At 38.5% G+C, this 15486-nt stretch overlaps 1 protein-coding gene across 1 annotated transcript in view; it reads right to left on the bottom strand.

Moving 5' to 3' along the window:
• Positions 1 to 674: 674 nt before the first annotated feature.
• The window catches only part of ENPEP (glutamyl aminopeptidase), a 38164-nt gene continuing 23352 nt past the window's right edge, over positions 675 to 15486 (bottom strand). Inside the window, exons 10-22 of the mRNA XM_085058393.1 lie at positions 14950 to 15015; positions 13487 to 13552; positions 12064 to 12215; positions 9050 to 9129; positions 7297 to 7424; positions 7123 to 7178; positions 6150 to 6300; positions 4997 to 5070; positions 4794 to 4895; positions 4514 to 4684; positions 2592 to 2732; positions 1724 to 1802; positions 675 to 1475 (exon numbers count right to left, since the gene is read on the bottom strand). Of these exons, the coding sequence (XP_084914519.1) occupies positions 1335 to 1475; positions 1724 to 1802; positions 2592 to 2732; positions 4514 to 4684; positions 4794 to 4895; positions 4997 to 5070; positions 6150 to 6300; positions 7123 to 7178; positions 7297 to 7424; positions 9050 to 9129; positions 12064 to 12215; positions 13487 to 13552; positions 14950 to 15015 (1407 nt within the window). The 3' untranslated portion in view covers positions 675 to 1334. The remainder of the gene's footprint in view (positions 1476 to 1723; positions 1803 to 2591; positions 2733 to 4513; positions 4685 to 4793; positions 4896 to 4996; positions 5071 to 6149; positions 6301 to 7122; positions 7179 to 7296; positions 7425 to 9049; positions 9130 to 12063; positions 12216 to 13486; positions 13553 to 14949; positions 15016 to 15486) is intronic.

The raw sequence follows: 15486 nt of genomic DNA, 5'->3' as shown, positions 1-15486 counted from the left end.
TTTCCATGTTTCTGTCCTCTGATCCAGCTGTAGAGTTTCCTGACAGCTGTGCATGAAATCTCCCAGGGCTACCTACTGTGAGATGCTCTGTGATCCTGCTCTCAGGACATCTGGACAGACACTGGCTCTAGCTGGTTATGTTCTCTGCTCAGGATACCAGAGAGAAGGCAAGGAGCTGCTCACATTTGCTTCTCATAACAGTGTCAGGACACACAGCACATGGAAATCTGGAAACTCCAAAGCACCCTTGCTTTCAGCTTGGGAGACATGGGCAGAGTAGCCCTGATACTTTTTCCAGCATCACAAGGCCAGAGGGACTTGGCACTGAGAATTATTTCTTTGATTTCTGTATTCCTGCAGTAGACGGAATTGCGGCAGTGGGACTCAAGTGATCCCTCTGAGTGCATTTGCCATTTTTTCTGTGTTTTCTCAGAGGAGTAAACAGATTTTTCCTCCCCTCAGAAGTCACTGAAGCTATATGTATAGCACAGCTGAGCTATGTAACAGCTGTTTTTCTATAACCAAGAAAATTTCATCACTTTATTAGAAAGAGACTGAGATTACAGGTAGATTTTTTTCATTTTATTTTTCTATAAGAAAAGAAACAGTAAGTAAAGCATGTCTTGTTTGCAGTATTGACTGCCACAAGTTGGTTTTTTTTGTTTTTTTGGGAAAAGATTTAGAAATAAGACAAAAAAACCCAAGACAACCCCTCCCCCAAGCTACAGAATCTCAACTAATAACATTGAAAAAGAAATTGATAATATTGATCCCTTGTGTACTGGTAATTAAACTTCAAAAATCAACTGAGAGGAAAGCTTAACTGGCCTTTCTGTAGTATCAGAAAGCGAACCTAAAACTCAGATATAGAATTTTTACAGCTATAAATATAGGGGATGATTTTCAGACAATGTTAAAATTACTGTTTAATTCCCTTTCCTTCAGGAGAAAGCTCCTATGAGGTGCACTTGGAAAGGAATCCCTGAGTGTACTAGATATACTTCTGTGCGAACCAAGAAGTAGCTTTTAAGAGTGGTCTGCATAAGGAGTGAGACCAGAGTGATCAGTGAGAACTCCCAGTTCTGCCATCACCTCTGCCTTGAGTGACTTTAAACCTTTGTCCTGTTTGTTCAGGCAAATTCATCTCCCAACTTATGAAGCTATTCCTGCTAAGCAACTTCCCAAACATTGCTCTGACAGTGGTCTCCTGAGTGTTTGTAGAAAAAAATGTTAGGTCTTGGTCCTCTAAGGTACCTAGGTGAGAAATCCACATTGCTAAATAAATTTGAAGTTTTGAGTGCCTGATCTTTTTCACTAAGTAAGACTTTGAAGTATTACTGTTGATCTAGCCATCTTTGTATTTCCTCCTTGTTTTCTTTTAGCCATTCAATGTTGCTCTTCACTTGCTCCAGTGACTGACTCCTGGGTAATTCTCCTGCCCCAGCATTAGGATACTTTTCAAAGAAATTTTCCATCTGGAAAAGGGAAAAAGAATTGATATGAAGTAAATAATGCTGCTATTGGGCAAGCGGCTTTTTACAAAGACACAGTCGAGGGTAATTTTGGCTGGGAGAGATCTATAAGCTCATGCTAGTAGCACTGGAATAGTTTTACAGTTAACTCCTGCTGCTTTATGCATTTAGAGGACAAAATTTTAAAGTTTCCTGGCCAGAAGATTACTAAATATATTGACTTAAATCCAAGAGAATTGATGTCACCATACCTGCCAAAGCTGGAGCTTAGTGTTGAAGGTTTGGGAAATAGTTACTATTCGACCAAGGGTTCTGTCATTTATAGTGAATCTAGAAAAACAATTTAATAAATGATGTTTGATGCAAACCCATAATTATAAACTTCTAATTGTGCTACAATAAAGCAGAAACATTCAATTTTCAGTATTTAAAAAAAATAGCTGAACAATAGCACCTCTACATAATATCTGTGCTGTTCTTAAGCATGTTTACTAATGGAGTGATCTATTATGGTGGAATAATTTTTTTCAGGTAATTACTGATTGTTGCAAGCTAGAAATTAGGGATATTGCTGTTCAGCAATACAAAAACTGTCCAGTTCATAGCTGTAGGCTTGCAGATGTCCTTTCCTTCTGTGCCTTCACCAAACACTTAGAAAGGAGATGGAAGGAGAGAGAAGTCACTCAAACAGTGAGGAGCAAACCTAAAAGGTTTGCTATTACTTCCACTGATCATCTATATGTCTGCTGCTTGCTGTTACCATTAGAATAAAATTTTTAAAAAAACCCAGTTCTATACTCTGTTTTCTTGTTATGAAATCAGTTGCAGGAGTGGAGACTTGATTCACTAATTTCCATGCAATAACCAGATTTCTATGGCCTTGGTAAAAATTTCTCTACTTAATCACCCTTTACTGGTAGTGATCATTTAGGGAAAGAATGGTTTTCAAGTTAGCAATAAAGTAGTTTTTCACAGCAAATGGATATAATTGTGTTGAATAAGCTTTCAGTTTTCATTTTACAAAGGCCAGTGATTATAGCTGTATAATGAAAACACAAGAGCATGGCATGTAACAAGATCTATAGGTGGATGCAGTTTCCAATGAGTTCATTAGAGTACCTGTCAACTAAGTACTCCCAGTTCAGTCGGATCCAGTCCCAGGCCATTGTTTTCCCGTAGGTGTTATATGAGATGTATCTCAGGACTGTGAATACATCCTGGCTTTTGATGAGGCTGCTGTCATAAATATATTTCATATACCTAAGGGAAATGCCATAAGAATCAATGAGAGCCATTTCCAAACATAAAGTATACTTTTTTTTCCCACAGCATTTTAAAGTACATGGATCTAAAACATAACTGTGTCAAGAGATAATTGTATTGAAAGAAATCATAGTTAGGAATCTCTTTAGCAAAGTAGGTGTTGTTTATGTCTCTACTTGAAAATAGCCAAACCCCATTATTATTCCTACATTTATAATAAAGTAGAGAAAACAAGATTGAATCAAATAGTAGTTCAGCCTGTTCAGCCATGCACCAAAAAAGTAGTACTCCAGACTTTAAAGATGTTACAGAGACCATGAATCCATGCACAGGCAGCTTGCTCATGTAGAAATCTGTGCTGTTTGTTTGGAAACTTATCCAAACAAAATGAAAATTCATTTGGGTAGAGCATGCCTTCAAGTGCTGCAGTAGTAATTCCAGTTACAGCACAGATGGTTTTGACTGACAGGGCGAAGCACACATGTTTGCAGGGAGATGAGTAGAATGGTCATGGATTCACAGCAGCAGCTGCAGAAGAACACCCTTTCAAACTATTGTGTGTTGGGATTCAGGATTGTCTTCTTTTTTCCTATATGTAATGGACAATTTTGTTCAATCTGTTTGCTCTTTTATCCTTGCTTGTTATTTTAATAGTAAATTAAGAGACAAGCTTTCCCTGCTTTAGGAGGGATTTTTTATTTTCTGCAAATATAGGCTGATCTAGATAATTATGTCTTAACCATGTCAGCCATTAGTTATTTAATGACTTTAGATTATGGCTGTTGTGGTCACAGGAATTTAGGAATGCATCTGCTTCCCACTATCATTTCAATTACTCTAACTCTTATATTTATTCTTTCTGAATCTCCTATACTTCTTTGTTTCACCTTCTTTTAATCTGGAACTCTTTCAAGCAGAGACTGCTCCATGTTATGATATTTAGATAGGGCTCCAATACAGTGGTGAATAGCCGTGGTGTAGATGTTTCTTTCATGTCTGCTACATGATGCAACAACATGCAAAGTTATCAGATAAGCTTGAAGTAGCTGGTGTGCCTATGCAGAGTGACAGCCTGGTGAGATACTTGCCCAGTCTGACAGCGGGACCAGTCTGGGGCAGTATCCAGACTCATCATCATTGCCATGGCAGCATGAATTCAACATTTTTGGTTCTAGCTTGAGTAGTTCTGCACAGCACTTCAGAGAGCATTGCAAGTTCACATGGATGCCTTCATAGGACTGTTCATAACAATTGCTCAAGGCTGTTTGCTTTATTTTAGCTACTTAGAAGGTAGACATGTAGGCTAAGCAAACTGGAGCCAATGGAGCGTGACTGACAACACCTGAAAACAATTCTTTCTATTGATTTTAAGCCTCTTTCTTGGCCTGGGATAAGCAGTGCTCTGTAGGTCTGGCCTCCCTTCACTGATTAGAGAGGAAATAGATGATTCATTTACTCCCAATGCTTAAATATTACGCAACTAAAATTGCACAGGGTGAATGCATTGTTGGAAGAGCTGAAGGTTGTTGATTGTGTGCAGCAACTACCATGTCCTCAATATCTTTCCACTAAAAGAACTTTAGAATTTTAACAGGCTTTTTTCCTGCTGGAGTACAGTCTCACAGGGGCATGTTAGGTAACTGGTCTTGAAAATGTGTTGCATTCCTCATGCTGTAATCTGACCAAAATGACAGCACAGAAGAGAGGAAGAGGAAAATGAGCAAACGGTGACCAGCTGCTTCTGTAGAAAAAGAGAAATCTGTGTGTGTTTGTATCACCTGTCCAAAAGGGTGACGTTCCTCACTGATGCCAGGCCATATAGCAGCTTTTCTTTTTCTTGGGCTAATGAAGTTTCTTGGTATTTCTTGAACATGTAATTCCATGATGTCTCATTGCCTGAGTTCTGCATCCCATAGCGATATACTATGAGTCGGAGATTTGCAGGAATACTAAAATAAAGAAACAGTACTTAAATATTCTTCCCCCTTTCCTGCTTGAGATCAGTGACCCAGTCACATGCTGTGTTCTTCACACACCACAAAAGATGTGAGCACTCACGTTTCTCCTTGTAACCATCTGTCAAAGAGTTGAGAAGCATTGTTCAAAGATTCTATGTCATCCATACTGCAGGCAAAGTCTAGAACAGATGCACGAAGAAGCCTTGGAAAAAGAGAGAGAGAGGGAGAGAGACATTTTCTTACTGCTAACTATTCTTTGAATGCATCAATAACATAAGAACGAAAAAATAAAGACTGTTCCACCTCTGCAAATGGTCTCCAGAATCATCCCAGTGCAGTTGATCCACAATGGGTTTTACCAGATTGCGAAAATATCCCTGAGGCAGAAAAAGGGTGTTGGTTACTTATGTAGATGTCTTAAAATAATATATTTAATTTCATAGTTTATTCTCCTTCATTTTTCCCAGAACTAACATCTCTTGAACAAAGAGTAACATGAACTGGCACACACACAATTTTTCCAAATCCCCACAATTCTGGTCGCCAAGTCTTTCCACATCCCCAATTCTGAATGCTTGCAATACTGATGTGCAGATATGACAAAGCCAACCTACTTCTCTCCAACCTTGTCTGTGCTGCCATATGAAAGCTGGGGGTACAGCAAGGACACACTGCCACAACTGCTTTCCAGAGATGATCGAGTTATACTGTCATCTCTGGATGATAGTATATATCATATTCAGTATATACTTGTGGCTAGCACAGGTTTTTCCCATGAGAAATTTTCTTGTGTTTTATAAATAAAGTTTGGATGTTGTTGGAACAGTGTCCCAGAACTTGGGCAGTGCAGGCCTGGCCAATCAGGCCTGGGGGAAGGCTTCTGACCGACCAATCTGGGTGACTTTTGAGAACTCTATATATGTGATGAAATCAAAACAATAAAGGTCATTCCTTCTTGCCACTGAGAACTGGTGCCTTCATTACTCTGCTAGCTGCTCAACAGCGACATATACTTACTTTAGTGACCATTAAATCATGTTCAGTATGTTAGGTCAACTAACAAACCTGCTCACTGCCACGTAGAGATATAGTCATCCTTTGTGCTGAGGATGGATGTCAGATTTTGCTGCCCTGCACATACTTCTTTATTGAATGCAGGACAGCCTTGACTAATAAATACCTGTAACATGCCTGATGGTGACAGATTATAAGAATAATTAGGCATAATTTCTTTTCTCCAAGTGCATGGTCCTGAATGCAGAATCCAGACAATTCAAATACCACTACTAAGCAGCGTTTAGTGGGGTTTTTTTTAAGAGAACAGTAAGAAAAAGTAAATATTAACAGTTCAGTAACACTGAAAATCACTTGAACTTCAATACTATTCTTGTTAGAGATTCTGAACTATCAGATTCAGTGGTCCCAAGCTGCATTGGCTTTTATTTTGCTTCATCACCTGAAACAGGGGATAGAGATTTTTATCATCTTCAAGCATGTTTGCAAGGTAAGTTACAGCTGATATAGCTCTATGCCAAGGTAAATACTCTGTTTCGTTTCCTAGGTATTTTGTGAGCTCCAGGGGAACAGTGTAATTCACAAGTCCAGATCTGTGGAAGGAGAAAACATAACTTCTGTTATTTTAATGAATTTGAAGACCTTGCTTCTTCAAAGATATTAGATTTACTATTTACTTTAGAAGGCCTGAAATAGTAAAGTTTGTGAGGGATAAAGTAGTCTGGAATGTAACTTGGAAGGTGTTTTCCAAAGAGAGAACCAAGGATCACTGTTGCTCAACGCCTAATCACAGGAATTACGCCATTGTGAGGAGACTGCTCACATTGTGTAGCAGCCCAGTGTGCCTAGAAGTGGGCAGCCCTCAACTGACTACATTAATATCACAAAAAAGAAAGGAATGGCTGGTTGGAGACATCCTTAAAGGCTGAGGAGACTTAGACTTAGAGGCTGTTACAGAATGCCTAAAATTTATCTGTGTCAGCACGGCTAGCAACAAGATCTAGAAGTTTCCAATCAAGTTTCTAAACAAAATAGCCGAGGTGGTGGCTACCCAACACCTTGGTATGCATTGTAGGCATGTCTCTGCTTTTCTAGATACCTAACTTCTTCTGGATGCTTCTATTATTGTGAATTATATGGAGAAAACACCCCTTCTAAGACCTGTGCAATTAAAGCCTGATTTTTTCTTGCCGTGGTACTGAAAGGGGGAATTTCTCTTGATTGCATTGGTAATGCAAGTTGCCAATGCATACTTAAATGCACCCCATTTGGAGAAAAAGATAAAGCAAGAAAGAATTAAAGCTTGTATCAAATTCAGAAAATTTCTTTCAACCACCTGGGTTGCATGAATTCTAATTATTAGGCAACAGAAAACGAAAAATTCGGGTTGAAATCTCTGCAGGGAATTAGTTTACCTTGCTAAAGAAAAAGCGTCATCCAAAATCCCAGCGCGATCAGCCGGTGAAAAATTCTGTGTGAAAAGAGGAAATGAGGGATCAAGAATATTTAGATTATTTGCAGAAAATACCCAGCCTCTACAGACTTCTTCTAAGAGACCCACCAGACAGGTTAGACATTACGACACTCACTTTGTGGTTTGTGAGCAGAAGATTGCTTAACCTGGCCCAGTTTTGACTATCATAATTCACCCGAAAGAATCCAATGTGGTCTGGATTAACGTTCAGAAAATCATCAGAAGAAGCTGCTATTGTGATTCCTACAAAACAAACAGTGATCAGTTAGTGCACCTCATATGACACAGAACTCACTGGAGATTCCTTGACTCCAATTACTTGGTTTTAATGGATATCAAAATAAGGTCCAAACTTTAATTTTATTTATATATATATGTATTTATTTATTTATTTCTAAATGGCTCTGAGTAAGGATGAGTTCTTACAGATTTTGATGAATGACAGCACTCCTCTTAGAACGATGAATTGTGAGTAGGGTAAGGATGATGAGATTTAGTGTCATTGTAAGAAGTAAAAAATTGCAAAGAAGCAGTTCTTGCAAATATGTATTTTAAAAATTTTTCATCCTCATGTGCATATTTTATCCTCCATTACTTTCATTTTCCAGTTTGTTTCAACTAACTTTAACTATTCTTTCCTGTACTCTTCTTTGATTCTATTTTCGTAGCTATTGATAAGGGATTTAGAAATAGGCTGAGACTTTATGCAAGCACTGATCTTTAAGGATTTTCCCATTCAAAATGGATGAAAAATTCATTTTGAAAAATGTTCCTTTCTCCAAGGCTTGGCCTGGTCCAGTTGGTGATGCTAGCTATGAAAGTTTTTCTATTTCCCATTGAAAACAGTGATCTTCAATCTGTGGTTTGAGGGTGGCTGTAGTTAAAAGCACATTTCTGTTTGGATGATACATAGGAAGTATTTCTGAAGGCATTTTTCCCTACAGTTGCTGTTGTCCTGCTAGCCAGAATTTTATGGATGTAGAAGTAAGGACTTAATCAAGATGTTGCAGGCTTTGCCAAGTTAATAGCCCCTTGCAGCCCATCATAATGTCGTGCGGAAATCAGAGAAACAAAATTTCTTTGTGTTAACTTCTGACTTGTATAATTACATAACATGTTTTTTGTTTACCTTTGCATGGATACTAAAAGCAACCAGGTTAAAAAAAAAGAACAAAAAAAACAGAATAAAAGGCACATTACAGTTTAAACAAGTAACAAACAAGTACAAGAAAAGATGAGGTGATTTTAATATTTCTTAAATTCAATGTGATGTAATTTAAAATCTGAAAAAAGTCAGTAACTTTCCCCACATTTTTGTCCACTGGAGGTGTAAAACAAGAAATTTAGATTTGACTGTGTAATACAACAATGATAAAAAAACCCACATGTAGGAATTTTCTCTGAAATTTTCTCTGATTCTGAAATCAGCATTAGAAAAGGTGATTAATCATTTGGAGTTTTTTAATTGAACACAGATTGCCAGTTTACCATGCCATAGATGCATTCATCAGCCTCCCACTTTACCTCTTTGCTTTGACTCAACAAAGGGCATGTCTAAGCCAAATTTATCTTATCACATTATAATTAGGAGTATGCATAGATGTTTCCTTGAATAGGACTGTATTTAAGCATGTGCTTAAGCACTATACTGAACTGAGCCTAAATTGACATAATATTGGTATAGGGGTAATAGTACTCTTATCACAGAAATTACTAGTAACTGCAGTACAAGCAAGCTGTGTGCTAGCTCCCAGACCTGAAAACTGGAAAGTATGAAAGTTAATTCTGTGTTCTATTTCATGCAAAGGATATTGAAAAATTCTATCCTTTATCCATTCCTTATCCTTAAAAGAGAAGAAGACATTTACCTGTAGAATCTGATGCATTGTAGAAAGTATAAGCTGAGGAATTCCCAAGCCTCCATTTGACTGGTATATTCCATTTGTAACTGAAATTATTTAAGGGGAAAGAAAATCAAATGACATTTTAAACTAATTGGTAAAAAACCCCCTCCAATATGTCTTTGTTTGTTTTGATGCTTACATCTTGTTTATGAAGCCAACTGTGTGCTTATGTACATATACATTTACTAAATAATATGTTGGGCAATAATCTAGCAGGATACAAAGCAATTAATTTAGCAAAAGATGATTATATAGGAATGGTTGGTGTCAGAGTTGATGTGTCTAGGGCTTTGTGCAGACACTACCTAATCTTTGCAATCCTGACTTGAAATAAGTGTTTAAGTTTTGTAAACTTTTTTTACAGATTAAAAAAATGAAAGAGTTTAAGCAACCACTGTGATACAGTTAATAGGACCTCTTGCCTTTTCCAGCCTATTTTTCTTCTCCAAGATAACCCTAATTCCTTCATTATAAAACACTGGGAGCCAAATGCGACCTTACCTCTTGCTCTTTAATTCCTTATATACCTTTATTGGGTAGGTGCCCAGGACAAAGGTGAGAAATTTGGGCAGGAACGGAGCCCTGGTGCAGCCTGACCAAGACTGTGACCAGGAAATCAGGGAAGTGGGACAGCAGAGTGTACTGTGAGCATAACTTCAGCCACCTGCATAGGGCTGCTAAAATTATTAAGCCCTTTTGAGCAGTCAGCTGCTGTTCCATATTAGCATACTATAGTTCATCCCAGGGAGATTTAGCCTTGGTGACAAGTGCTATGGGAAAATACAAGTGATCTTTATAACCCTGGGTTAAGTGAATGGCCATTAACTTCCAGAAAATAAAAAAATGAAGGTTATGGTATCTCCTCCAGGAAGAAAGATTTGTTTGTTGTATGTCCTAAACAAAATATCTTAACAGATTTATACACTTCTAGTTTTACTAGTTCTCTTATGGAGCTTGCTATGATGGAATTTAGAGAGGTACTGTGTTTCCCAAGAGAAAACCCATAGGCTTTTTTATTTTTAACTTGTTTTGTAAATGCATTTAATGAGGAAGACTTTATTTAGTTTTCTCTATGTGTTCCTGAGATTGCATTCATAAGTACTTCTCCTGAGCATAAGATACAATAGCTGTGTCCTGTTAAGTGTGCATATTGCGTATGTGTTCCTAATAAGCTATGCTGCAGCCACACATTTGCCCAGCAGCACTACTTTGAGAGCAAAAGTTTTTGAACTTCAATTTCTTTGGAGTGTTGGCATATAGGAGAGAACTCTTTCAAGCCAAACAAACTTGGAACAAGCCAGCAGCTCAGGAGACTATTCAGAGAATAAAGCACATACAAGATCTGGAGTTTTTACTTCTTGAACCAAAAAAGGAGATATTGATGTTCAGTGAATTGACTTTTGGGCAAGGGAGTAAGTGTGTCCCAGCACAGATGATGTCATTATTATAATATATTATAACACTTTATTTTTAAGTCATTTGTAAAAAATAAATGTTCAGAAACAAATTCCCCTCTCACTTTGGCAACAGCAGAGAGAGCACACAGCTTAGCTTCTTTACAGGTTAAGGTAGGAACAGTGCTAGGATTTCTACTCAAGAAATGACAAATGGCAATGTACTGTAAAAAATGAAATCAAGAAAAAGTAGGATTCCTGAGTCTGCTACCTCAGCACATAGTGCAGTAAGTCAAAATTTGTAACACAAAGTAATTTTGCCTAAATAGTTTCTAACACCATCCTGCAGATGGCCCAGTGCTGTACTTTTTGTCTATGGAATTTTCTGCTTAGGTTGGGAGAAATGCACTGTTGTAAATACATGGGTAGTTATCAATTCCAATTCTTTTCATGCCTATCCAAAACTGCCAATAGATGAGCCTTCCTATTGCTCATTTCTTTTTTCTTTTTAATCAGAGGGAAATAGAGTGGTCACAACTGATTTCTTCTGTTTCTCCTTGCTCTTGCCCTTTGTATTAAAATTGGTAGGAAAAGTTAATGGAAAAAATGCATTTGGGTAGATTTTGTTGTGGTTCACACTGACAAGCTTTACTGATTAATTTATTGGTCCAGCTTAAGGAGCAAAACCTTCTTAATATGGATTAATTTGAATCTCTTTCACTGAAACATTTACAAAGTTGTAAGTTGTACTGCCTCAGAATTGGGGCTGGCGAAGAAATTACAGAATGCCAGGTCTGAAAAGTTAATCACCTGGTTTATGCCATGGTGCAGCCAAGCCATTTTTCTGTGCAGATCCACCAACCCACAGGTAAAGTTCATTTCCCTTCAGGTTAGTCACCTGTTATTTAACAAATATGCTCCAATACAGTATCATACCTGTCTTAAACAGGACACATGAGAGCCCAAGATGGCTAACTTAGATTGAAGAACTATTTTCTAAGTGGGTAAAATTAAGCAATATGATCCTGAGTAAAACAGGAGAAAAGTAGTTCTTGATGAGGATTAATGACAGTTATACATGACCATCTCCTTCACAGTAATTTATGGTTTTAAGACATGCAGAGAAGACCCTGTATAGTATGTGAAGACCCTATCATGTGTTATAGATCCTATGCCATACAGGGAAAGGAATAAACTACCGTGATATAAAATACTTGGATCACATTATCTGATTTCTGGACAGTTTTGTGACAATTTTCTTAGTCTGAAAGACTATAATTTGCAGTGATTCAACAGATGACTTGCAATAATCTGAGCTGTCTGTGTGGAAATAATGTTTTTTGAGAGATCCTGTCCAATTTTACTCTATTGTGTTTGAGAAAGAAACCCTGAGACAAAGGATTGATGTCGTTTTAAATTTGAAATATTTATGTGTAACTTCCTCCTGGCTTCCTTTTAAAAGAAAATGCTGAGAATAAGTTTAGCAAGAATGAGTAAAATACTACCTACATGTATGTCAGATGAAGAGGGTAAATGTATAGTATTTCTACTTGTTTTGAATCAACATTTGCAGTAGGAACTTACCCAAGGTCAGAAGGAGGTTGAGAGGCATTTGCATTGGGATCCAAAAGAAAACGTTTCTGTGTGAATACTGAATTAGGTCCCATCTCCAAAACAGGGTAGCCCATCTGCCTAGTCCATGTGTCCATGACTTCCCTCACAGGTTTATTACTTGCCTATGAATGATGGAAGAAGGTTGTGGTGAAAATGGTGAAAGAGGAAAAAAAAAAAAATCTCTCGTATTAAGAAAAAGAAGAGCAGAAAGGGGCAGAAGAAAGAGCAGGTTCAGAACAAAACATCCTCCATTAAATCCTTTTATGCTGCCTGTCATTGAAGGAAGAAATGAGTTGGAAACTTGAACACCCACAGAAGAAATGAGAAATGTGTAGGCAGGAGACTGGCCAATGACATGGACAAGAAATACTGAGGAACCTTTGAGGCCGCTTACATGCTCTAAGATCTCTCCACAGAAAACTGAAAAGGACAGAAAGGACACAGGGAGATTTTTCAAAGCCAGAAGCCTCCTTGCAGAATGTCCTGTTTTGAGTGTAAAGGAAGAGCCAGTATTAACCATCAGCAGCTGCATCAATGTAAAATTTGATACATTCTGTGAATCATGAACATCTGTCCTCAGAACTGGAGCTGGAGCAAGCTGTCACTGCCTCCCCAGGATGCCACCTGTGAGGGAAGTGATCTGGGGCCACTTCTAGTGTTTCCTTATCCAGATGAGGTAGATGACGTGAAGATGCAGAGCATTAGAGAGATAAAGTAGGAAGTTCTGCTGAGCAGGAAGAAGTCTGGGACCAAGGAGAAGACAGGAACTAGAAATGAGACACAAAAGCACAATTTAGGCTATATAAGTGTCCACAGGGTTGGAAAAAAAGGGAATAATATCAGGGAAGAACCTGGCAGGATGCAGGTGGGCTTCTGGGGGTAATGAGAGAGATGGAAAAAATAGTCCAGCCTCAAGGAACAGGAAAGATCAGAAAATGGTGGCACAGATGATGACCCAGCTGAGACTCAGAAACTATCGATGGAGATAAGCACCAAAATTACTTGGGAATTGATACTACTGAGAGCCTTCAAATAGCTGAATCTGAATAGAGAAAAGGGAGAGTATGGGGTGCATGTGAGTGGTAGATGAGAGGTGTTTTCACACATGAAATGAGTTTGAGTTGCAGGGGAAATGTTTCAGTAGCAGGCTGTCAGCAAGGCGTCCTTTTTTGTTTCTTATTCCACTCCCACAGTCTTATGCAAAAAAAGAAAGAAAGAAAATAATATATGTTTGCTGGAAATAAGATATATTGGAATATACTAGGGAGGCTGCCTAGATTGTGATCTCTCATTGACAGAAGAGCTATAGAATATAAAAAGTTTGAGAAACTGAAATCAGTGGGTGAGATATGAAACACTTTTTAGCAAGGGTTTGGGTGGATGCAAAACATACCTCTTCCAGAGCTTCCCAAAATTGTTGTGTCTTGGCGTTCTGGAAATGGTGTTTCTTCAAATATTCCTAGAGAGAAGTAGAAGACTGTGAAAATACTACCAGTTGTCCTTTGCCTATAAAAACAATACACATATGCAGCTGTACAGAGGTACAGAGAGTACCTCTCAGTTGTATCCACACTTGGGCAGTAACATTGTGAGTGGGACATTAAACAGATCAGTATTCAGCAAAGTGCCTTTGCTCTCCAACGCATCCCGTAACACTAAAAGTCAGCCTTTTCTAGAGTGACTTCTAAGTATGAAATAAATTTCTACTTGAAGAGTTCTTTGTGTTTTGTTTGAATGGAAACCACTATACCTTATTGCAGATTTTTGACTAATGTAAGAGGTTGTTTAGCAGGAGGAAGCTATTTCAGGGGATTTTACTACCTGTGAACTCAGAGTGGAAGTAGGAATGTCTAGCCACGTCTAAGTTTTGATGAAAACGGCTATTACAAGGAATGATGGTATTCAGTGAAGAATTTGCACTGCCTAAACTTTATTCCTGTCCTGTGTCTTTCCTGGCTGCTTGGCAGGTGTTTTCCTCCTGTCCTATCACCTGCTCCTGGTGTTGTTCAGTCAGCAGATGGTGCTGTTTTGCTGTTGGCCACAGCTGCCTAAGTTAGTGCTCTTGAAGGCTCTGAGCAGAAGGGAATGGTTAGGCTTTTGGGAACAAGATGGTTGTATTTGCCCATCTTGGGTAACTGTTCAGATCGAATATATGAAAGGGGAAGTACAGGAAAATACAACTATCTTGTAGCAGCCCATAAACATGCTCTTTATGAGGGAAGGAAGTAAGAACAAATGTGGTAAACCTGCACTGCAACTTCAGAAACCAGTGTGGGTTCTGAGGAAAGGATAGACAACCTTTCTACTTCTGGAGGGCTCCTTTCTCCCATTTTGTCTTTCCATAATTTTGTAGCACCACGTTTTTCCTCCACAAGAAAGGACTATGAAATGTGCACTCTATTCCTTTTCTTCTCCCTATTATGTTGACTTTCTAGGTCTGGGTGTCCCTGCATCAGGTCAGCGATGAGCTTCTGCCTCTAAGAGCATCCCTACGTATCAGGCTTGTGTGGGTTGGAGGATCCTGGCCATATGAAGCTGCAGACACAATTTACAGCTGAATGAGGGGATCCCAGCTGACACCTGCATTACAGTGGGGTAGAGGATGTTTTTCCAATAAAAGCTGTCAGGAATTTAGGTCCTCTCTGGCCAGCTATCAAATCTTAATGCAGTTCACATTCCTGCTTCTGTTGGAGCATGGAACTTCTTCCCCTCCATGTTGTCCACTCAGTACTGAAATGCATTAAATACTTTTGCTACTAATACCAGGATCTCTGATATTCTCTTTTTGAATAATGGCTTTGCTATTTTCACATGAAGATGTGCTGTATTTCTGGTGGGTTTTGGTGCCACCTTTACCTGACAGCCTTTCTGGAAGACCTCTGGTGTAAGCCAGTCTTGAATCATTCTGAGGATCGACGCACCCTGAGGACAAAGGGAAGGGGAGAAGGTCAATCCACACTGCTCTAACACTGGATTTCCATTCATCTTAAAAGCAACATGTTAATGAGTATTTTAAAAGACAAAATTAGAAACCATTCATGAGACTAAAGAAGTGTTTTTTCTAATTCCTTTGTGATATGACATGCCTATCTGGTGGAGCTTAAATCTGGGTGTGAGAATGAGCACACAACAGGAAGGGAACTCTAAAAATGCTGCAAGTCTGAGGCTTTACATGTTGGGTATGCCATCTGAAGATAAGGAAGGAGATTTGCTGAGGACTGGTGTAAGAGCTCTGGCCTCTGAAGCAGGGTAAAATTGGGATCAGAGAAGTTACTTACTTGGGCGTCACAGAACAAAAACAATTAGGACTTTGAAACAAGAAATGAACAAAAAGAAGATAGGAGAGAGAAGTAGAAGAGCCATGTGGAACAAAGAACAGAGTGTGCACAAAAT

Source organism: Lichenostomus cassidix, chromosome 4 (assembly GCF_008360975.1).
Source record: "Lichenostomus cassidix isolate B80296 chromosome 4, HeHo_3.0, whole genome shotgun sequence".
Classification (NCBI taxonomy): domain Eukaryota; kingdom Metazoa; phylum Chordata; class Aves; order Passeriformes; family Meliphagidae; genus Lichenostomus; species Lichenostomus cassidix.
This window is presented reverse-complemented; position numbering and strand designations above follow the sequence as displayed.